The sequence below is a fragment of the Hemitrygon akajei genome, chromosome 1, assembly GCF_048418815.1.
Source record: "Hemitrygon akajei chromosome 1, sHemAka1.3, whole genome shotgun sequence".
Classification (NCBI taxonomy): Eukaryota; Metazoa; Chordata; class Chondrichthyes; order Myliobatiformes; family Dasyatidae; genus Hemitrygon; species Hemitrygon akajei.
Window position 1 is genome coordinate 220,881,588 of NC_133124.1, and position 23,946 is coordinate 220,905,533.

The following is a 23,946-nucleotide window of genomic DNA, read 5'->3' on the forward strand; positions in this document are numbered from 1 at the left end:
GCCCAAACCCCAATATTCTCCTTCCTCTATACCTAAACCCCGACGTGAACCCTCCTCCAGATCCCAGACCCCAAAATCATTCCTCCTTCACACCCTAACCCCATTATCAACGCTCCTCCAGACCTCAAAGTCCAACGTGCACCCTCCAGCACAACCTTCCCATTGAGGAACTGTAGTGTGTCTCTGTCACCAGGAGGCGTCGCTGTCGCCACGTTTTGAACTTTGGGTCGCGCTCCGAGACGTCATCAGTGGTCGCCGCTGGCGGGGAGGTGAGTAAAGGAGGGAGAGGAGTTTCTGGCCGGGACCTGGTAGGAAGGGAGAGCGGCGAGAGTAAAGGGAAAGGAACTCAGGACGGGGTTGAGGGCCGTCGAGGTACCGAGCCCGGGGATATCAGATAGGTGTTGGGGACCTGGGTGGGGTGGATGTGTGGCTGGGACTTTGCTCTCCTCCCATCATCCCATTCCCAACCCCACACTACCCTCCTCCTCTCCCGCGTCGCCCTCCCTCTCCTCTCCCACGTCGCCCTCCCTTGCCCTCCCTCTCCTCTCCCGCGTCGCCCTCCCTTGCCCTCCCTCTCCTCTCCCGCGTCGCCCTCCCTTGCCCTCCCTCTCCTCTCCCGCGTCGCCCTCCCTTGCCCTCCCTCTCCTCTCCCGCGTCGCCCTCCCTTGCCCTCCCTCTCCTCTCCCGCGTCGCCCTCCCTTGCCCTCCCTCTCCTCTCCCGCGTCGCCCTCCCTTGCCCTCCCTCTCCTCTCCCGCGTCGCCCTCCCTTGCCCTCCCTCTCCTCTCCCGCGTCGCCCTCCCTCTCCTCTCCCGCGTCGCCCTCCCTTGCCCTCCCTCTCCTCTCCCGCGTCGCCCTCCCTTGCCCTCCCTCTCCTCTCCCGCGTCGCCCTCCCTTGCCCTCCCTCTCCTCTCCCGCGTCGCCCTCCCTCTCCTCTCCCGCGTAACCCTCCCTTGCCCTCCCTCTCCTCTCCCGCGTAGCCCTCCCTTGCCCTCCCTCTCCTCTCCCGCGTCGCCCTCCCTTGCCCTCCCTCTCCTCTCCCGCGTTGCCCTCCCTCTCCTCTCCCACGTAGCCCTCCCTTGCCCTCCCTCTCCTCTCCCACGTAGCCCTCCCTCTCCTCTCCCGCGTCGCCCTCACTCTCACCCCCCGCGTCGCCCTCACTCTCACCCCCCGCGTCGCCCTCACCCTCCCCCCGCCACCCTCTGCCTCTCTCCTACCCGCCCCCCCCCACACTTATGCCTCCCTCCCTATTGCTCTCCCACAACATCGTATTCCCACAGTTTACCAACCCGACCGGTATGTGTATGGGAACTGGTGAGCCCGGGGAAACCCCACACGGCCATGGGGAGAATGTGAACTCCTGGCGGATTTCATTCCTGATCACTGGTAATGCCGAGTTTTAGCTTGTCAGCTGAGTGATTGGGTGGGGTTGCTGGTGGGAGATGTCAGCGCTAGTATGAGGCAGTTGGGCTGAATGGCCTTTGCATCACCTCCTGTCTGTCCGACAGACTGCTGAAGATGGCGCAGCTCAGCTCAGTCATGGCTGCAGCAGCGGCTGCTCTCGCTGCCGTGATCTTCTCCTCCGTGCACAAGGTGGAAGAGGGTCACATCGCCGTGTATTACAGGTGAGCCGATCAGCTCACCCCGCCCAGCTGCATTGTGTGTCGCATGGAGCGGCAGCACAGGCAGGGGTGGGGTGGGGTGGGGTGAGGTTACTGGGCTTGGAAATGTGTTGGTTGGGGGAACAACGGACAGCAGCGCGTAAACACAAAATGCTGGAGGAACTCAGCAGGTCAGGCAGCGTCTATGGATAGGGATAAGCAGTCGATATTTCTGGTTGAGACCCTTCATTGGGACTGGACAGGAGGGGAGTGGGAGGGGAAAGAGTGCAGTTAGCAGGTGAGAGCGAGAAGGCGTGAAGGAAGAAGCTGGGAGGTGATAGGTGGCAAAGGAAAAGGGCTGAAGAAGAAGGAATCGCATGGGAGAGGAGCGTGGACCATGGGAGAAAAGGATGGAGGTGATGGGCTGGTGAGCAAAAGGGAAGATCATAAGATATAGGAGCAGAGTTAGGCCATTTGGCCCATCGAATCTGCCCATGGCTGATCAATTTCCCTCTCAATCCCATTCTCCTGTCTTCTGCCCATATCCTTTCATAACCTGCCTAATTAAGAACCTATAAACCTCCATTTTAAATATGCCCAGTGACCTGGCCTGGCCTGGCCTCCACAGTTGTCTGTGGCAACAGATTCGTCACCTCTAGCTTAAGAAATTGCTCATCACTGTTCTAAATGGACCAGAGACTACGGCCTCTGGTCTTAGGCTTCCTCACTAGAGGAAATATGCTCTGCACAGCGATCCTGTCAAGGCCTCTCAATATTCGATAGGTTTCAGTGACATCCCCTCCAGTGAGAACAGGCAGAGAGAAGCAGAATAGGGAGTAGAAACACAAAGAAGGGTGGCGGGAGTTCGAGAAATCCATTTTCATGACGTTAGGTTGAAGGCTACCCAGACAGAATATGAGGTGTTGCTCCTCCAACCTGAGCTTGGCCTCATGCTGGCAGTGGGTAACGTTGGCACAGTGGCACTGTCCAGGGAGGTAGAACCAGTGGGCGATTCACAGGCTCCACAGCTGACAGAAGAGAGCCGGAATGGGGCACTCAGCTCTTCGATATGGTGGTGGAACCACATCTGAGTACAGCGTTCAGTCCAGGCCACCCTGCTGTAGGAAGGGTATTAAGGAGGCATCAAGTATCCACTGGGGCGCTGGAGATTTGAGAGACTGCATAGGGAGGGGCTGTTTTCCCTGGAGCCTGGGAGGATCAGGGGTTATAGAGGTTTATAAAGTCATGAGGGTCAAGGATAAGGTGAAGGGTCTTTTCCCTGGTGTAGGGAATAGATTGAAGATGAGGGGGAAAGATTTAAAAGGGACCTGAGGGAGAGGGTTTTTACATAGAGGGTGGCGAGTGAATGGAACGAGCTGCCAGAGGAAGTGGTTGGGGTGAGAACAATTTCAACGGAAGACGTTTGGACGGTTATTTAATTTTATTTAGGGATGCACTGTGGACAGACCCTTCTGGTCTGAGCCACACTGCCCAGCATCCCGCCGATTTAACCCTCGCCTGATCCAGAACCATTTACAATGACCAATTAACCTACTCGTCACCGGAGCACCCGGAGGAAACGCAAGTGGTCATGGGGAGAACGTGCAAACTCCTAACGGACGGCATTGGAATTGAACTACAGATGTCAACGCCCCAAGCTATGACAGCGTTGCACTAACCCATACACTAGAGTGGTATCCTAACGTGGACAGGAAAGGATTCGATCGGGGATCCTATCCAGGTCCACGGACTCCTCGATTAATGGTAGGGGCCCATGGCATAAAAAGGGTTGGGAGCTCCCGGTTTGGAGGGACGGAAGGTAAATGGGAATAGCTCAGATAGACAACACGGAATAGAAGGGCCGAAGAGCCTGCTTCAGTGATGTAAGCACTGAACCAGCTGATGCTGTCAGTGGCTGGATGTGGACGAACTCATCACAGCCACGGAGTGAACTTCAGCTTCCTGATCCTGCCAGCTCCTCCTCGGATCCGCCTGGGCTTACGGCAGCAACCACCCAGGGGAGGCGGAGGCGGAGGAGGAGCTGTTGTCAGGAGGGGAGGCGGAGGAGGAGGAGGAGCTGTTGTCAGGAGGGGAGGCGGAGGTGTTGTCAGGAGGGGAGGCGGAGGAGCTGTTGTCAGGAGGGGAGGCGGAGGAGGAGGAGGAGCTGTTGTCAGGAGGGGAGGCGGAGGTGTTGTCAGGAGGGGAGGCGGAGGGCGGAGGAGGAGCTGTTGTCAGGAGGGGAGGCGGAGGGCGGAGGAGCTGTTGTCAGGAGGGGAGGCGGAGGGCGGAGGAGCTGTTGTCAGGAGGGGAGGCAGAGGAGGAGGAGGTGTTGTCAGGAGGGGAGGCGGAGGAGGAGGAGGTGTTGTCAGGAGGGGAGGCGGAGGAGGAGGAGGTGTTGTCAGGAGGGGAGGAGGAGGAGGAGGAGGTGTTGTCAGGAGGGGAGGAGGAGGAGGAGGAGGTGTTGTCAGGAGGGGAGGCGGAGGGCGGAGGAGCTGTTGTCAGGAGGGGAGGCGGAGGAGGAGGAGGTGTTGTCAGGAGGGGAGGAGGAGGAGGAGGAGCTGTTGTCAGGAGGGGAGGCGGAGGGCGGAGGAGCTGTTGTCAGGAGGGGAGGCGGAGGAGGAGGAGGTGTTGTCAGGAGGGGAGGCGGAGGGCGGAGGAGCTGTTGTCAGGAGGGGAGGTGGAGGAGGAGGAGGTGTTGTCAGGAGGGGAGGAGGAGGAGGAGGAGGTGTTGTCAGGAGGGGAGGCGGAGGGCGGAGGAGCTGTTGTCAGGAGGGGAGGCGGAGGGCGGAGGAGCTGTTGTCAGGTTGTGGCAGGATGCAGAACCAGAAGTTTATCGCTTGGACTGAAGCAGGTCGATTTGTTTTCTTCCACTGTGAGTTGGTCCCCTGACGATCCCTATCCCTTGTTCCTCAGGGGCGGAGCGTTGTTAAAGGCCACAAGCGGCCCTGGGTTCCATCTGATGCTTCCATTTATTACCACCTTTAAGGCAGTGCAGGTTGGTCTCCTGTGTGTGTGCGTGTGCGTGCGTCTGCGCGTGTACGAGCGTATGCAAGGGTGCAATGTTTTGTAAAGTTAATTCTGCCACTGCGTGTCTTTTCATCATGAATTCAGCGGCGAGGGAAATGTTAACAGATCAGTCTTTCTGCCCCTGAGAAGGAGATGGTAAGCTTCTGCTGGAGCCTGCTCCATGTGGTGAGGTTTTCCAAAGCAAGAATTTATTTGTGTCTGTGGACTGTGGGAGGAACCCAGACTGTGGGGAAAACACAGGCATTCCACTGGGCGGACGTGCAAATTCCTTACACAGAACACTGGGATTGAACTCTAAACCCCCGAGCTGTAATTTTGTCATGCTAGCTGCTACGCTTTCCTGGTACCCAGAAAAAGTCAAATCAAAGTATATTTATTATACGTATATGTCACCATAAACTACCTTGAGATTCCTTTTCTCATGGGCAATTACAGGGAAATAAGTAAATAGTGCATGTTGACTTTGCACCAGTCATTATTTGTACCTTTGCTCTTTACCTGGACTCTTTTGGAAGTTTTCTTTAATTCAGTCTTGGCAGTGAATTCAGAACCTTGCAACTTGTTAATTTGGTCTTGGCAGTGAATACAGAACGTTGAAACTCAGTGGTCGCCTTAAAAATCCGGCATATCCATGTGTGCCCTGTCAGACATCTTAAGCACCAAACCAGAGAATGATTAAAAATTGGATTATCACAGTCTGAGGATGTGCTGGGGGCAGCCCGCAAGAATCACCGTGCTTCCAGTGCAAGCTCACAATTTACAAACCCCAACCTGTACGTCTTTGGAATGTGAGAGGAAATGGGAACACCTGGAGGAAATCCATGGGTCACACGGATAATGTACAAGCTTCTTGTGGACAGTAGTGGGAATTGAATGCTGGTACTGTAAATTTTACGCTAACCACAATGCTTCTGTGTCCCCTAAACTGTTAGTTTGCTCCCTGGCAAGTCCCAGCAGTGTCTTACAAAGCCTCAGTATCAAATCCCTGCTCTTGTATTGAGGCTCTCTAAGGCACTCATGAGACCACACCTGGTGTATTGAGTGCTGTTTTGGGCTCCTTATTTTAGGAAGGATATACTGACATTGGAGAGGGTTCGGAGAAGTTTCACGAGAATGATTCCAGGAATGAAAGGGTTACTGTATGAGGAACGTCTGGCAGCTCTTGGGCTGTATTCCCTGGAGTTCAGGAGAATGAGGGGGGATCTCATAGAAACATTCCGAATATTAAACCTGAACAGATTAGATATGGCAAAGTTATTTCTCATGGTAGGGGAGTCTAGGATGAGAGCACAACTTTAGGATTGAAGGAAGTCCATTTAGAACAGAGATGCAGAGAAATTACTTAGCCAGAGGGAGGTAAATCTGTGGAATTTGTTGCCACGAGAGGCTGTGGAGGCCAAGTCATTGGGTGTATTTAAGCAGAGATAGATAGGTTCTTGATTAGCCAGGGCATCAAAGGGTATGGGGAGAAGGCAAGAGAGTGACTGGAAGAATTGATTGAATGGTGGAGAAGACTCGATGGGCCAAATGGCCTACTTCTGCTCCTATATCTTATGGTCTTACGTTCTAGATCTCTTGAAATGTTTGCTAATGTTGCATTAGCCTTCCTCACCACTGTCTCAACCTGCAAATTAACCTTTAGGGTACTGCGCAAAGACTCCCAAGTCCATTTGCAACTCAGATTTTTAGATTTTCTCCCCATTTAGAATATAGTTTGGATATTTATTTCCTCTACTAAAGTGCATGATCATGCATTTTACAGTGTTGTATTTCATTAGCCACTTTCTTGCCTGTTCTAATCTAAGACCTTCTGCAACCTACCTGCCCCTCCACCAAACTTAGCAACAAAGCCATCTATTCCATTGTCTAAATCATTGATAGACAGTATTAAAATAAGCAGTTCCAACACTGATCCCTGCGGAACACCACCAGTCACTGGCAGCCTACCAGAAAAGGATCCTTTTATTCCCACTGGCTGCCTCCTTCCAAACAGCCAATACTCTAACCGTGCTACTAACTTTCATGTAGTACCATGGGCTCATAGCTTGGTAAGCAGGCTCATGTGTGACACTTTGTCATAGGCTGCCTGAAAATCCAAATTTACAATATCCACTGCATCCCCTTTAACTTGTAATATCCTTGAACAATTCCAACAGGTTCATCTGGCAAGACTTTCCCTTAAGGAAACCATGCTGACTGTCTAGAAGTAGAATCTGTTGAAGCTGACAGCAATCATGTAGAAATGAAGTTTGGCTCTCTGAAGGACGCCTTGGTAGAATCAGCAAAGTCAGTGATTCCTAAAAAAGAAAAAAGCACAACGAATAACTGGATGACAGATGAAATCAAAAATCTGATGGAAGGAAGCAAATCCTATAGAATATGTCCTTAGATAAAAAAGTTGAAAGCTTATGTCAAAAAGCCAATGAAGAATGGTTAAACCAGGAATGTGAGCAACTAGAAAGGATCCCTATTACTGATCCAAAAAGGTTACATCAACAAGTCAAGAATATCACTGGTAAAAAGCTCCTCCGTTCTTCAGGTGGATGTTTGAAAGCAAAGGACAGTACCATTATCATAGAAAAAGATGAGATTATGAACAGATGGACTGAGTATATTCAGGAAATGTTTGAAGACAATCGAGGTGAAAAACCGGAAATTAAGAAGAACATTGAAGGTCCAAGTATTTTAAAATCTGAAGTTCATAATGCAATTAATAAGATGAAGAAAGGAAAGGCAGCAGGTCCTGATGAAATAGTAATAGAACAAATTATCGCCCTTGAAGATTATGAAATTAAAAAACTTACTGATTTAATCAATGACATTTATGAGACTGGAATAATACCAGAAGAGATGAAAAAAATCAGTATGTATCACTCTTCCTAAGAAACCTGGGGCAATAGAATGTGAATTAAAACATACGACCATAAGTTTAACGCGTCATATCACCAAGATACTTCTAAGAATTTTGATGCCAAGAGCTAAAAGTAAGATACAAACTGAAATAGGTAAAGAACAATGTGGTTTTGTGAAAGACAAAGGTACAAGAAATGCGATATTGATGTTAAGGATACTATCAGAACAAGCTATTCAAGCACAAAAAGATTTGTTTGTTTTATCGACTACACAAAAGCGTTTGGTAAAGTGAAGCACAATAAGTTATCTGAAATATTACAGGAAACTAGATCTAGATTCAGGAGACCTCTGCCTAATCAGAGATCTGTACTGGGAACAAACTGCTGCTGTGAGAATAGATGGAGAAGTGAGTCAGTTTATGAAAATCAAGAGAGGCGTTAGACAAGGGTGTGTTTCTCCCCTGATTTGTTTAATGTGTACAGTGAAACAATATTACAAAAACTAAGAGACATCTTGGGAATCAAATTTGGTGGTGAAAACATCAATAATTTCAGATATGCGGATGACACTGTGTTAATTGCAAGTATGGAGGAAGAACTACAAAACGTAATTGATATAGTTGTTGAAGAAAGTGTGAAAATGGGTCTATCCATCAATTGCAAAAAGACAATATATGGTGATATCTAAAAAGGAGAATCCTATCTGTAGGCTGAGAATAAACGGGGAAGACATCAAGCAAGTACAGAACTTTTGCTACTTAGGAAGCTGGGTGACATCAGATGACAGGTGCGACATGGACATCAAAAGAAGAATAGGGATGGCAAAAGACATCTTCATGAGAATGAAAAGTATACTGACCAACACTAAACTAGGCATGACAACCCACCTCAGAGTACTGAATTGTTACGTTTATCCAGTTATGTTGTATGGTTCAGAATGTTGGACAATATCTAGTAACATGAGGAAATGAATTGAAGCAGCAGAGATGTGGTTTTTGTGGAGGATGCGAAGAATATCATGGATGAAATGAATATCTAAAGATGTCATGAACAGAGCAAGCACAAAAGAGAGAAATACTGTATGAGATCATGAAAAGGCAATGTAATTTCACTGGACACGTGATTAGGAAAGAGGAGTTAGAATGCACAGTAATTATGGGAAAGATTGAAGGGAAGAAAGCAAGAGGAAGGCAAAGACGAATGATGATGGAGAGAGCAGCCAGAGAACTGGAAATGAATACCAATGAATTGATCCACTTGACCCGAAACAGGAGTGTGTGGGACATGGCAGCCAAAGCTCAAACTGGGCACGGCACCTGGTGATGATGATGCTGACTGTCTTGTCCTGTGTCACCAAGTACTCCATAACCTCATCCTTAACAATTGACTCCAACGTCTTCCCAAACACTGAGGTCAGGCTAACTGGTCTATAATTTATTTTCTGCCATCTCCCTCCTTTCTTAAAGAGTGGAGTGACATTTGCAATTTTACGGTCCTCCAGAACCATGCCAGAGTCCAATGATTCTTGAAAGATCATTACTAATGCCTCCATAATCTCTACAGCTACCTCTTTCCGAACCGTAGGGTGCAGTTCACCTGGTCCGGGTGACTTATGTACCTTTAGGTCTTTCAGCTTTTTGAGCACCTTCTCCCGTGCTATAGTAACTGCACTCACTTCTGTTTCCTCACACCCTTCAACACCTGGCACACTGCTAGTGTCTTCCACAGTGAAGACTGATGCGAAATACTCAGTTCATCTGCCCTCTCCTTGACCCCGTTATTATTTCTTCGGCATCATTTTCTAGTGGTCCTATATCCACTCTCGTTTCTCTTTTATTTTTCACTTACTTGAAGAAGCTTTTTCTATCCACCTCAATATTGTTTGGTAGCTTGTTTTCATGTTTTACCTTTTCCCTCTTAATGATTCTTCTAGTTGCTTTCTGAGGGTTTTTAAAAGCTGCGCAATCCTTGATCTTCCTGCTAATTTTTGCTTTGTTGTATGTCCTCTCTTTTGCTTTTACATTAGCTTTGACTCCCCTTGTCAGCCACTATTTTGCCATTTGAGTATTTCTTTGTTATTGGAATACATCTGTCCTCCACATTCCTTATTTTTCCCAGAAATGCACACCATTGCTGATCTGCTCTCAGCATCTCCTTCCAATTTACTTTGGCCAACTCCTCTCTCAAACCGCTGTAATGTGACTTGTCTTGACTTGAAATACTGCTACATCAGACTTTACTTTTTCCCTATCAAATTTCAAGTTGAACTCAGTCATATTGTTATCACTGCCTGCTAAGGGTTCCTTTACCTTAAGCTCCCTAATCGCTTCCAGTTCATTACATAATGTATAGCTGATCCCCTAGTAGGCTGAATGACAATCTGCTCTAAAAAGCTATCTCATAGGCATTCAACAAATTCACCCTCTAGAGCTCCATTACAACCTGATTTTCCCAATCTATCTGCATGTTAAAATCTCCCACGACTACCAAATATTGTCCTTTTGACAAGCCTTTTCCATTTCCTGTTGTGATCTGTACTCCACATCACAGCTACTGTTTGGAGGCCTGTAGCGGTGTGCTACACGCAGCGCTGAAATAACGACACGTAGTCGGTGAGCTGCAGTTACAAAAGTGGTTTATTCAAACTTCGCGGCCTCGCTTTAAAGTCTTCCTGATCCCGCCCTCCCTGGGCTGGAATGCTGTATCCACAGTCCCGTCCCGCGTGTGGGCTTTTCCCCTTGCTGGTGAAGCAGGCTTGGCTCCCTCTTTGGGACCGGCCTCAATGCCGGTGCGCGCCGCTTTGTGAGCCGGTTCGAGTGCGCTGGGAAGTGGGTCACCACATAACCCCCCCCAGAACCGGCGATACACCCCCCAATGTCCACAGTCTGGGTCAGACTCAGTTTGGGGGGTCTGCCTATGCGCCGCGGTGCCTGAATCTCGACCGGCTGCGCCAAGTCCACATGGGCCGGTTTGAGTCGGCTCACCGTGAAAACCTCCTCTCTCTCCCCAATGTCCAGCACGAATGTGGACCCGTTGTTTCTGATCACCGTAAATGGCCCCTCGTAGGGCCGCTGTAGTGGTGCCCGATGTCCGCCCCGTCGTACAAAAACAAACTTACAGTTTTGCAGGCCTTCGGGTACACAGGTCGGGTTCTGCCCATGCTGTGAAGTGGGTGTGGGGGCCAGGTTACCGAGCCTCTCGCGTCCTCTGCCCAGGACTGCTGCGGGTTCTTCCTCTTGCCCCCTTGGGGCTCGTATGAACTCTCCTGGGACGACCAGGGGTGCGCCGTACACCAACTCGACCGACGAGGTGTGCAGATCCTCTTTGGGCGCCGTGTGGATTCCGAGCGGGACCCGGGGAGCTCGTCCACCCGGTTAGGCCCTTTGAGGCGGGCCATGAGAGCCGACTTCAGGTGACGGTGGAAACGCTCCACTAGTCCGTTCGACTGTGGGTGGTAGGCAGTTGTGTGGTGCAGCTGTGTCCCCAAAAAGTTGGCCATAGCTGACCACAGGCTGGAGGTGAACTGGGCACCTCTGTTGAAGGTAATGTGGGCCAGTACACCAAAGCAGGATACCCAGGTGGGGATCAGTGCCCGGGCGCAAGATTTGGAGGTGGTGTCGGTGAGCGGGACCGCCTCTGGCCATCTTGTGAACCGGTCCACGATAGTCAGGAGGTGCCGCGCTCCTCGCGACACTGGCAGGGGGCCCACGATATCCACATGAATATGGTCGAAACGCCAGTGGGTGGGGTGGAACTGCTGCGGCAGAGCTTTGGTGTGCCGCTGTACCTTGGCTGTTTGGCAGTGCATGCACGTTTTGGCCCATTCACTGACCTGCTTGTGGAGTCCGTGCCAAACGAACCTGTTGGCTACCATCCGGACGGTTGTCCTGATGGAGGGGTGCGCTAAGTTGTGAATGGAGTTGAAAATGCGCCGCCGCCAGGCTGCCGGGACGACGGGACGGGGTTGGCCGCTGGTGACGTCACAGAGTAGGGTCCTCTCACCTGGGCCTACGGGGAGGTCCTGGAGCTGCAAACTGGAGACTGCAGTCCTGTAACTAGGGATCTCCTCGTCTGCCTGCTGCGCCTCCACCAGCGCTTCATAGTCTACCCCCTGGGACAGGGCTTGGATGTTAGGGCGGGAGAGGGCATCTGCCACGACATTATCCTTTCCCGAGACATGCCGGACATCCGTTGTGTATTCGGAGATGTAGGACAGATGTCGCTGCTGGCGGGACGACCAGAGGTCGGATGCTTTCGTGAACGCAAAGGTAAGAGGTTTGTGGTCCGTGAACGCGGTGAAGGGCCTACCTTCTAAGAAGTACCTGAAATGCCGGATTGCCAGGTATAGCGCCAACAGTTCTCGGTCGAAAGCACTGTATTTGAGCTCGGGTGGTCGTAGGTATTTGCTGAAAAACGCCAGGGGTTGCCAGCGACCCTCGAGTTGTTCCAGCACCCCACTGACTGCCGTGTTAGATGCATCCACTGTGAGGGCGGTAGGGACGTCCGTTCTGGGGTGCACTAGCATCGCGGCGTTTGCCAAGGCTTCTTTGGTTTTAATGAAAGTGGCGGCGGACTCCTCGTCCCAGGTAATGTCCTTGCCCTTACCCGACATCAGGGTGAACAGGGGGCGCATGATTTGGGCAGCTGAAGGGAGGAAGCGGTGGTAGAAATTCACCATACCCACGAATTCCTGAAGGCCTTTGATCGTGGTGGGTCGGGGGAAATGGCGGACCGCGTCTACCTTGGCGGGCAGAGGGGTTGCCCTGTCTTTAGTAATCCTGTGGCCCAGGAAGTCAATGGTGTCGAGCCCGAACTGGCATTTGGCCGGGTTGATTATCAGGCCGTATTCACTCAGTCGGGCGTAGAGTTGACGGAGGTGGGACAGATGCTCCTAACGACTGCTGCTGGCTATGAGGATGTTGTCCAAATAGATGAAAGCGAAGTCCATTAACCGCTGAAACGTCTGTGGCATTCTTTAGGCCGAACAGCATGCGGAGGAACTCGAAAAGGCCAAATGGGGTGATGAGTGCCGTTTTGGGGACGTCGTCCGGATGCATCGGGATTTGATGGTATCCTCGGACGAGGTCTACCTTGGAGAAGATCCGTGCACCGTGCAGGTTTGCTGCAAAGTCCTGAATGTGCGGCAAAGGGTAGTGGTCCGGTGTTGTAGCCTCGTTCAGCCTGTGGTAGTCACCGCATGGTCTCCAGCCCCCTGTTGCTTTGAGCACCATGTGCAGGGGGTGGCCCATGGGCTGTCGGACCGCCGTATGATCCCCAATTCCTCCATCCTCTTGAACTCCTCCTTCGCCAGCCGGAGCTTGTCCGGGGGAAGCCTTCGAGCACGGGTGTGGAGGGGTGGTCCTTGTGTCAGGATGTGGTGCTGTACGCCGTGTCTGGGCATGGCTGCTGTGAACTGCGGTGCCAGAACCGATGGGAAATCCGCCAGGAATCTGGTGAAGTCATTGTTGGACAGCGTGATGGAGTCCAGGTGTGGGGCCAGCAACTGGGCTTCACCCAGGGAGAACGTCTGAAAGGTCTTGGCATGGATCAGTCTCTTCCTTGGCAGGTCGACCAGTAGGCTGTGAGCCCGCAAAAAATCTGCTCCCAGGAGAGGTTGGGCTATGGCGGCCAGTGTGAAGTCCCACGTGAACCGGCTGGAGCCGAACTGTAGCCGTACTGTACGGGTGCCGTAGGTCCTTACTGTGCTGCTGTTCGCGGCCCTCAGGGTGGGACCCGGTTCTCTGTTGCGGGTGTCATAACTCATCGGAGTTAAAACACTGATCTTGGCTCTGGTGTCGACCAAAAAGCAGCGTCCTGATTGCTTGTCCCAGACATACAGGAGGCTATCCCGATGGCCAGCCGCCGTAGCCATCAGTGGCGGCTAGCCCTGGCGTTTACTGGGAACTTGCAGGGCGGGCTACAGCGGTGGGCTTCTGTGCCCCACCGCTAGTGGTAGAAGCACCATTGTTCGTTGGTCTCCTCACTCCTGCCTCTGGGGTTAGCGGGCTCTGCGGCTGGGCCTGGTCTGGTCTGCTGCTAGGAGCGTGGCCTGGTGATCTGTGCAACGGATGCCCCACTCTCCTTGGCTTTCCACAGCATGTCCACCTGGGCCGCAAGCTTCCGGGGGTCGCTGAAATCCGCGTCGGACAGCAGCAGGCGTATGTCCTCGGACAGCTGCTCCAGGAACGCCTGCTCAAACATGAGGCAGGGCTTGTGTCCTCCGGCCAGGGACAGCATCTCGTTCATCAAAGCCGACGGTGGCCTGTCCCCCAAACTATCCAGGTGCAGTAAGTGGGCAGCTCGCTCGCGCTGTGAGAGTCTGAAAGTTCTTATGAGCAAGACTTTGAATTCTGTGTATTTGCCGTCCTCCGGGGGCGACTGTATGAACTCCTCAACCTGGGTGGCTGTCTCCTGGTTGAGTGAGCTCAGCACGTAGTAGTAACGTGTGGCATCCGAGGTTATCTGCCGAATGTGGAATTGGGCTTCTGCTTGCTGAAACCATAGGTGAGGTCGCAGCGTCCAGAAGCTTGGCAGTTTCAACAAAACTGCATGAACAGATGCGGCGTCGTTCATCTCCAGTCCAAGTATCGTTTGGGCCGTCGGGGTCACCAATTGTAGTGGTGTGCTACACGCAGCGCTGAAATAATGGCACGTAGTTGGTGAGCTGCAGTTACAAAAGAGGTTTATTCAAACTTCGCGGCCTCGCTTTAAAGCTTTCCTGATCCCGCCCTCCCCGGGCAGGAATGCTGTAGGGGGTGCGTATTCACAGTCCCGTCCCGTGCGTGGGCTTTTCCCCTTGCTGGTGAAGCAGGCTTGGCGCCCTCTTTGGGACCGGCCTCAATGCCGGCGCGCGCCGCTTTGTGAGCCGGTTCGAGTGCGCTGGGAAGTGGGTCACCACAGGCCTGTATATAACTGCCATCAGGGTCCTTTAACCTTTGCAGTTTCTTAACTCAACCCGCATTTCTTGATGTTCAGATTTATCAAATTTCTTGGTGTTCACCTGGCGGAGAATCTCAGCTGGTCCCTCAACACCAGCTCCATAGCAAAGAAAGCCCAGCAGCGTCTCTACTTACTGCGAAGGCTGAGGAAAGTCCATCTCCCACCCCCCCCATCCTTATCACATTGTACAGGGGTTGTATTGAGAGCATCCTGAGCAGCTGCATCACTACCTGGTTCGGAAATTGCACCATCTCGGATCGCGAGACCCTGCAGCGGATAGTGAGGTCAGCTGAGAAGATCATCGGGGTCTCTCTTCCCGCCATCACGGACATTTACACTACAAGCTGCATCCGCAAAGGAAACAGCATTATGAAGGACCCCATGCACCCCTCATACAATCTCTTCTCCCTCCTGCCGTCTGGGAAAAGGCACCGAAGCATTCGGGCTGTCACGACCAGACTATGTAACAGTTTCTTCCCCCAAGCCATCAGACCCCTCAATACCCACAGCCTGGACTGACACCAACTTACTGCCCTCTACTGTGCCTATTGTCTTGTTTATTATTTATTGTAATGCCTGCACTGTTTTGTGCACTTTATGCAGTCCTCAGTAGGTCTGTAGTCTAGTGTAATTTTCTTTCTGTGTTGTTTTTATGTAGTTCAGTGTAGTTTTTGTACTGTTTTATGTAGCACCATGGTCCTGAAAAACGTTGTCTCATTTTTACTGTGTACTGTACCAGCAGTTATGGTCGAAATGACAATAAAAAGTGACTTGACAAGGATTCAAAATCTTCCAATCCTATGTCGCATCTTTGTAATGACAATGCCATTCTTTACCAGTAGAGCCACACCACCCCCTCTGCCGACGTTTCTGTTCCTCCGATACAACGTGTAGCCTTGGACATTCAGCTCCCAACTACAATCATCCCTCAGCCACGATTCAGTGATGGCCACAGCGCCATACCCCACAATCTGTAAAAGTGCAACAGGATCATCCACCTTATTTCTTATACTCCGTGCATTGTGATACTGTATTTGCTCTCCTTTTTGGCTCTGCATCTCTAATGCACTGATGCTCACCCTGCTGGCTGCAAGTATGTCCTGTCATCTGCCTGCCCTTTCTGACAGCTCACTACCTTTGCTTTTTCACCATCCGTCCTACCTTGAGACCCGGTTCCCAACCACCTGCCAAGTTAGCGTTACCCCTCCCCAACAGCTCTAACAAACCTACCCGCAAAAATATTGGTCCCCCTCTGGTTCAGGTGCAACTCATCTCTTTTGAACAGGTCATACCTCCCCCAGAAGAGATCCCAATGATCCAAGAACCTGAAGCCCTGCCCCCCGCACCAGCTTCACAGCCACTCATTTATCTGCCAAATTATCCTGTTTCTACCCTCGCTGGCATGAAGCCTTTCCCATGAGTGGGTATATCTGTATATATGGTGCACTCAAACAGTTGTGTTTTATCAGATTTCTTTTATATCTATAGTGTATTTTATGTTTACTGTTTTTTTATGCTTCATAATCATTTTGTTCTCCTTTATGCTTGTGCACTGTAGACTGACAATAAACCACCTTGATTCAATACAGTTAGAAACATGTTTCTTGATACCAGTGTCTGGAAATCAGTGATTAAAGAGCCCCTGATGACTTTCATTCGGTTCAAGATTAATGTCATATCTTGGCCTCGGGTATAAGGAGAATGAAAATAATTGTCCACATTCAGCATGAAACTGTTTCTTTCCCATGTTTGACTGAAAGTTTATATTTCAGACCACTCTGCAGACCGATGAAGTGAAAAATGTTCCCTGTGGTACAAGGTAGGTGTGATGCTGGCCTGCGTGTGTCACCTGCTAGCTCTCCCTCCCAGTAAAACAGCGCTTGAAGCAGAACTGATTTAATTGCATGGTCTATTTCTATCTTCTGCTATGAATTCTGCATACATTTGCATATCTGTGTCACCGGCTTGATGTGGCTGAATCAGATTTCGGTTTAGCCTGAGCAGGTGATCTCTTGGTAGTTTCAGCTGACTCCTGAGGATTGATGTTGGGCCCTGGTGATTACTATTCCACAGTTACAGGTGCACGTCGACAAAAATATTGTTTAAAATTCATTCCGTGTCTTTTCTGATTCAGCAGCAAGGGATATCTGCAAACAAAGGAGGCACTATATACCTGTTAACCATATAACAATTACAGCATGGAAACAGGCCATCTCGGCCCTTCTAGTCCGTGCCGAATGCTTACTCTCACCTAGTCCCACCTACCTGCACTCAGCCCATAACCCTCCATTCCTTTCCTGTCCATATACCTATCCAATTTTTTTTTTTAATGACAAAATCGAACCTGCCTCTACCACTTCTACTGGAAGCTCGTTCCACACAGCTACCACTCTCTGAGTAAAGTTCCCCCTCGTGTTACCCCTAAACTTTTGACCCTTAACTCTCAACTCATGTCCTCTTGTTTGAATCTCCCCTACTCTCAATGGAAAAAGCCTATCCACGTCAACTCTGTCTATCCCCCTCATAATTTTAAATCCCTCTATCAAGTCCCCCCTCAACCTTCTACGTTCCAAAGAATAAAGACCTAACTTGTTCACCCTTTCCCTGTAACTTAGGTGCTGAAACCCAGGTAACATTCTAGTAAATCTCCTCTGTACTCTCTCTATTTTGTTGACATCTTTCCTATAATTCGGTGACCAGAACTGTACCCAATTAGAAGGAATTATCTTGTCAAAGTGATATAAATACAGAAAGGAAGAAAACTTGTTAATAATGTAGACAAAGTAATGAAGTGGTCAGCGAGTAACTCCACACGATGTACTGCTTGAGGCAACCACAGATTACTTGACACTTTCTGTCACTCACCCACATTTCTGTGTTAACTTTGCTTTTTATCTCCCTCTCTCTCAGTGGTGGTGTAATGATCTATTTTGATCGAATTGAAGTGGTGAATTTCCTCATACCAAGTGCAGGTAATGAGTTTATAATACTTGTATGCATAGCACATCACTTGTCTCCTTTCACCCCCCCCACCCCCTGCCCTGCTTGTTCCGTAATGTGTACCAAGTCTTGACCCGCCCTCTCCTCACTCCTGTTCCAGATTGACAGCTGCATTTTAAAATATTCACCTTGGATTCCAGAAAGATACAATTGAACTGTCTTTTGCCCTCTTGCTTTGGATATGCCTACCGGGGGGTGGGGGGGGGGGACGGTGATCATCTCCCTTACTGGGTCTGTTGTATCTATCAAGCCACTCCACAGACTCCTTTGTTCCGACATTCAATATCGTTTACTGTCATTTCCAGTGCAGAAGTGGAAAGGAGAATGAAATAATTGTTACCCTGGATCCGATGCAGCACAGAAAAAACACAGTAAAATAACAGTAAATACACAATGCCTATAAAAAGTATTCACCCCCCCCCCCCCCCGGAATTTGTCATGTTCTATTGTTTTTTTTAACCGTTTTACGACATTGAATCACTGAATTTAATTTGGCTTTTTTTTTGACACTGATCAACAGAAAAAGACTTTCATGTCAAAGTGAAAACAGATCTCTACAAAGTGAAGTAAATTAATTGCAAATTGAAAACACCCCAAATCATCACTGGTAAAGTCAATTGGTTTTAGAAGTCACATAATTAGTTAAATAGAGATCACTAGTGTACAGTCAAGCTGTTTCAATTGATTGTATTAAAAATACACCTGCATCTGGAAGGTCTAGCGGCTGGTGAGTCAGTATCCTGGAAAAAACTATTCCATGAAGACAAAAGAACACACCTAGCAACTCTGTGAAAAGGTTATCGAAAAGCACAAGTCAGGAGATGGACACAAGAAAATTTCCAAGTCACTGAATATCCCTTGGAGTAAAGTCATCAATCATCAAGAAATGAAAATAATATGGCACAGCTGTAAATCTGCCTGGAGCAGGCCGTCCTGAAAAACTGTGACTCTGCAAGAAGGGGACTAGTGAGGGAGACCTATGACAACTCTGGAGAGGTTACAAGCTTCAGTGGCTGAGATAGGAGAGACTGCGCATATAACTTACCTGAGTGCTTCACCAATCACTCAGTGGCTTTATGGGAGAGTGGCAAAGAAAAAGGCACTGTTTTAAAAAAACTCCCATGAAATCTTGGCTAGAGTTTGTCAGAAGGCATGTGGGAGACTCTGAAGTCAGCTGGAAGAAGGTTCTCGGGGCTGCTGAAACCAAAATTGAGGCTTTTGACCGTCAGACTAAATGCTACGTTTGGTGTCAGCCAAACACTGCACATCTTCAAAAACACACCATCCCTACCGTGAAGCAAGGTGGTGGCTGCATCACGCTGTGGGGATGCTTCACTGCAGCAGGCCCTGGAGGGCTTGTGAAGGTAGAGGGTAAAATGAGTGCAGGGAAATACAGGGAAATCCTGGAGGAAAATCCGATGCAGTCTGCAAGGGAATTGCGACTTGGAGAAGATTTGTTTTCCAGCAAGACAGTGACCTCAAGCATAAAGCCAAAACTTAAGAACAATAAAGTTAATGTCCTAGAGTGGCCAAGTCAGAGTTCAGACCTCTATCCAATTGAGAATTTGAGGCTGGATTTGAAAAGGGCTGTTCACTCACAACCCCCATGCAATCTGACAGAGCTTGAACAGTTTTGTAAAGAAGAATGGGGAAAAATTGCAGTTTCCAGATGTGCAAAGCTGATAGAGACCTATCCACACAGGCTCAAGGCTGTAATTGCTGCCAAAGGTGCATCTACTAAATACCAACTTGAAGGGGGTGAATGCTTAAGCAATCAATTATTTTGTGTTTTATATTTGTAATTAATTTAGATCACTTTGTAGAGATCTGTTTTCACTTTGACATGAAAGAGTTTTTCTGTTGATCAGTGTCAAAAAAGCCAATTTAAATCCGCTGTGATTCAATGTCATAAAACATGAAAACTTGGGGGTAGTGAATACTTTTTATAGGCACTGTAAATGCAGATTAGCTTGTGTACATAGACATTGTACGTACATAAAGTGACACCAGATACAGATGTAAGGTGACTGACAGGAAATGATGGTCATATTGGTCAGAGTCAGTTTACTATCACCTGCATACAGTATGTTGTGAAATATGTTGTTTTGCGACACATAAGGGCCGGCGTGGTAGCGTAGTTAGCACAACATATTTCTCTACGACGCCAGCGACCTGGGTTCAATTCTCACCGCTGTCTGTAAGGAGTTTGTACATTCTCCCTGTGACTGTGTGGGATTAAATCAAGGGTTACTTTGGGGTGTGGTGGGAAGGGCCTATTCCACGCTGTATCTCAATAAATAAAATTAAACAAAAATACTGTGGATTACAATAAGAAATATATATATATAAAAAATAAACAAGGGTAGTGTTTATAGGTTCACTTATTCATTCAGAAATCTGATAGCAGAGGGGAAAAAGTCATTTTGAAAATGTTGAGTGTGAATCTTCAGGCTCCTGTGCCTCTTCCTTGATGAGGACAATGAGAAGAGAACGTGTCCTTAATGATGGATGCTGCCTTTTTGAGGCATCACTTTGTAAAGATGCCCTGGATGCTGTGGAGGCTAGTGCCCATGATGGAGCTGGCTGAGTTTACAAACCTTTGCAGTTTTCTCTGATCCTGTACAGTGGCCCCTCAATTCCAGATGGTGATGCAATCAATTAGATTGTCATCCGTCGTACATCTGTAGAAATGTGAGAGTGTCTGACGACATACCAAATCTCCTCAAACTTCTAATGAAATATAGCCGCTGCCATCCCTTCTTTGTAATTGATCCAGGATAGGTATGGAGGAATGGGCCAGCGGGTGGAGGTGTTTATCAGCCTTACTGCTTGGGGAAAGTAGCTGATTTTGAATCTGGTAGTCCTGGCGTGAATGCTTTGTAGCCTCTTCCCTTAGGAGAACAAAGCCAGGCTCGCTAATCGCTGCTCGTGTCTAAAGTTCTCCAGTCCAGGCACCATCCTGGTAAATCTCTGCTCTCCCTCCAATGCAACCGCATGCTTCCCTTAGTGCAGTGACCAGAACGGTGGACAGTACTCCTTGTGCGTTCACTTACTGAAACCACGTAGAAAAACATCCAAATGGCAGAGATGGCCAAATTTGGTCCAAGGAAGGAAGCATCTAAACAGAGATTCCCAACCTTTTTATGCCATGGATCCCTACCATGAACCAAGGGGTCAGTGAACCCCAGCTTGGGAACCCCTGATCTAAGAAGAATGACAGAGGAGTTTTTTTCCAGAGCTTGGCACAGGTTTCAATGATGAAGCAACTGAATTTAAGAGATTAAAAATGATTAGCTTTATTTGTGGTAATTAAATAAGAGGGAAGGTTAAATCAGGGATCCACAGACCCATTGCTTAATAGTATTGGTCCACGGCAGAAAAAAGGTTGGGAACCCCTGGGTTAGATTGATCTTAGAGTGGTTAAAAGGCCAGCACAATGTCGTTGGCTGAAGGGTCTGTACTGTGTTGTTATGTCCTATGTTCTATGCTTTGTTTGTCAGTATCTAAACTCTTAAGTTTGCACACTTAAATAAACAAGGCATAAAAGATACAGTCCTAATGTATCTCGTTACCTTGTCTGCTGAGGGCATCATGGGAGTGTAGCACTATTAACACTATTACAATAGCAACAGTTGGAGATTCAGTTCCTGCCGCTGTAAATAAGACGTTTGTATGTTCTCCCCATGACCGCATGTGTTTCCTCCCACATTCCAAAGATATATGGGCTCGGGTTAGTGAGCTGTGTGCATGTTATGCTGGTGCTGGAAGCATGGTAACACTTGCAGGCTCCCCCCCACCACATCCTTGCTGATTTGTTTCACTGTACAAAGCTAGTCCTTTCTAAATGTGGAAATGGTATTCATGTAGATGTGTAGAAAGATCAGCATAGACACGGTGGGGTTGAAGACCTGTTTCTGTGCTTGAGGGGATGACCATAGTTGCAGGCTTCAGCCACTGGATGGCAGCAGCGAGCTGTCTGAGAGGCCACCGAAACGCAGCCACCCCACCCAGCAACACACCGCGGTGTTTAACCTTAGTGTAATCTCAGGACAATCTGCACACATACGTCTTTGCACAGTGGGAGGAAACCCATCTGCACAAGTCCATGAAAGGCTCATTTGCAGCAACATCACAGGCACAGAGCATCAGATACACAACATTCACATGAGTTCAAATTTTTGACAGAAGGTGGTGAATCTCGAATTCGTTGCCACAGGCAGTTGTGGAGGCCAGATCATTGGGTATGTTCAAGGCAGATATTGATAGATTGTTGATTAGTCAGGGCATGAAGAGTTACGGGGAGAAGGCAGGAGATTGAGGCTGAGAGGGAAATGGATCAGCCATGACGAAATGGTGGAGCAGACTCGATGGGCTGAATGGCCTAATTCTGCTCCTATATTATATGGTCTTAATCATTAGGTACACTCGGCTTTTACAAAAGAGAACACAACCAGGGCAGCAACAAGTGAGCAAAGTCCTTTCTAGTGCCGAATGATGGAAGTGGTCGTACTGCTGTAACGAGATAGATTGAGAGGTTGGGAGTCTATCTTACTGTACTAGGACGTGGTTCAAGAGTCTGTTTGCAGTGGGTTAGAGGCTGTTCTTGAGCTTGGTGGTACATTCTTTTAGGCTTTTATATTTTCTGCCCGATGGGGGTGGGGAGGAGAGAGACTATCCAGAGTGGGTGGGGGGGCTTTTGATTATGCTGTCTGCTTTACCGAGGTACAGGCTGGAGTAGAGCTGGGGAGGACGTGCTGAGCTGCAGTTTCTGGTGGCCTTGTGTAGAACAGTTACCGTATGAGGCCGTGGTGCGTTGGGATAAGTTTGCAGAACTGTCTGTAGTTTCTGTTACCCTGTGTAGACCAGTTACTATACCAGGCCAAGGTGTGTTTGGATAGGATGCAATATGGTTTCTTTTCTATTTCTCTTCTCTTTTTATCCAGCTTCTTATTTAATGTTTTTCTTTTCAGGCTCAGCTTCCCCCTTTTACCCTCCCACTGCTCATAGCCCCCATGGCTGGTTGCCCATCGTATCCGATGGGAAAGTTTTTAAAGTGGAAGAGCTATAGTACTGGGACAGTTGCACTCTCAACCTCGGACGTACGAGTAGTTGTCACAAACCGGGGTCTTCCTTGGTTGCAGAGGATCACCGTGACATCTTCTGTGCCTTTTATGCCCTTTGCTCTCCACAAAGTATTGCAGAGTTGTCTTCCTGGCCGTCGTATTTCATTGCTGATCTCATCTGCCCAGCCCACTGGAGCTGACTTCGCATGCTAGGTCAGGTGTGTCCCTATCCCACCGGCCACCCTCACCTGGTTTAGCCCATCTGTCGAAACAGTGTAGGGTGTGGCCACTGTTGCAGGCAAACAGCAACTAGGAGCCACAGGTGAGAGCTGCATGTCCAGTTGGGCCCAAAGATGAATGGGCTGCCCCAGAGGTGCTACCCCATACACTCCACTGTAGCACAGAAACAAGCTCTCTTGAAGGAGGAAATAAACCCCTGGGGAAACCCACACAGTCACAGGGAGAATGTGGAAACTCCACACAGACAGCACCCCAGATCAGGACCAAACCCAGGTCTCTAGCACTGTATCAACTGCTGTAATATAGACATAGCTTCTCGAGAATCACACAATTTTCTGTTGGATTGATTAAGGTCCGTTTTATGTTGACGCATTACGTTTTCACCTGCTGCATCCCTCAGTCGGGTGCTGACAGCCTCTACCTCTGTTCAATTCTGGTCACCTGATTTCAGGAGGGAATCTGAAGCTTTAGAGAGGATGCAGAGGAGTTTACCAGGATGCTGCCTGGATTAGAGAGGGTGCAGAGGAGATTGACCAGGATGCTGCCTGGATTAGAGAGGGTGCAGAGGAGATTGACCAGGATGCTGCCTGGATTAGAGAGGGTGCAGAGGAGATTTACCAGTATGCTGCCTGGATTAGAGAGGGTGCAGAGGAGATTTACCAGGATGCTGCCTGGATTAGAGAGGGTGCAGAGGAGATTTACCAGTATGCTGCCTGGATTAGAGAGGGTGCAGAGGAGATTTACCAGGATGCTGCCTGGATTAGAGAGGGTGCAGAGGAGATTTACCAGTATGCTGCCTGGATTAGAGAAGGTGCAGAGCAGATTTACCAGGATGCTGCCTGGATTAGAGAGGGTACAGAGGAGATTTACCAGGATGCTGCCTGGATTAGAGAGGGTGCAGAGGAGTTTACCAGGATGCTGCCTGGATTAGAGAGGGTGCAGAGGAGATTTACCAGGATGCTGCCTGGATTAGAGAGGGTGCAGAGGAGATTTACCAGGATGCTGCCTGGATTAGAGAGGGTGCAGAGGAGATTTACCAGGATGCTGCCTGGATTAGAGAGGGTGCAGAGGAGATTTACCAGGATGCTGCCTGGATTAGAGAGGGTGCTGAGGAGATTTACCAGGATGCTGCCTGGATTAGAGAGGGTGCAGAGGAGATTTACCAGGATGCTGCCTGGATTAGAGAGGGTGCAGAGGAGATTTACCAGGATGCTGCCTGGATTAGA

The 23,946-nt window shown here is 49.2% G+C and overlaps 1 protein-coding gene across 4 annotated transcripts in view; it reads left to right on the forward strand.

Moving 5' to 3' along the window:
* The first annotated feature begins 236 nt into the window (after positions 1-236).
* Positions 237-23,946, forward strand: part of LOC140736091 (erlin-2-like) — a 54,289-nt gene continuing 30,579 nt past the window's right edge. Inside the window, exons 1-5 of one of the 4 annotated variants that reach the window (XM_073061847.1) lie at positions 237-269; positions 1,507-1,623; positions 4,513-4,594; positions 16,190-16,236; positions 17,328-17,389. In XM_073061847.1, coding sequence (XP_072917948.1) covers positions 1,517-1,623; positions 4,513-4,594; positions 16,190-16,236; positions 17,328-17,389 — 298 coding nt within the window. In that variant the 5' untranslated portion in view covers positions 237-269; positions 1,507-1,516. The other 3 variants (XM_073061865.1, XM_073061857.1, XM_073061876.1) reach the window with 3 other exon arrangements.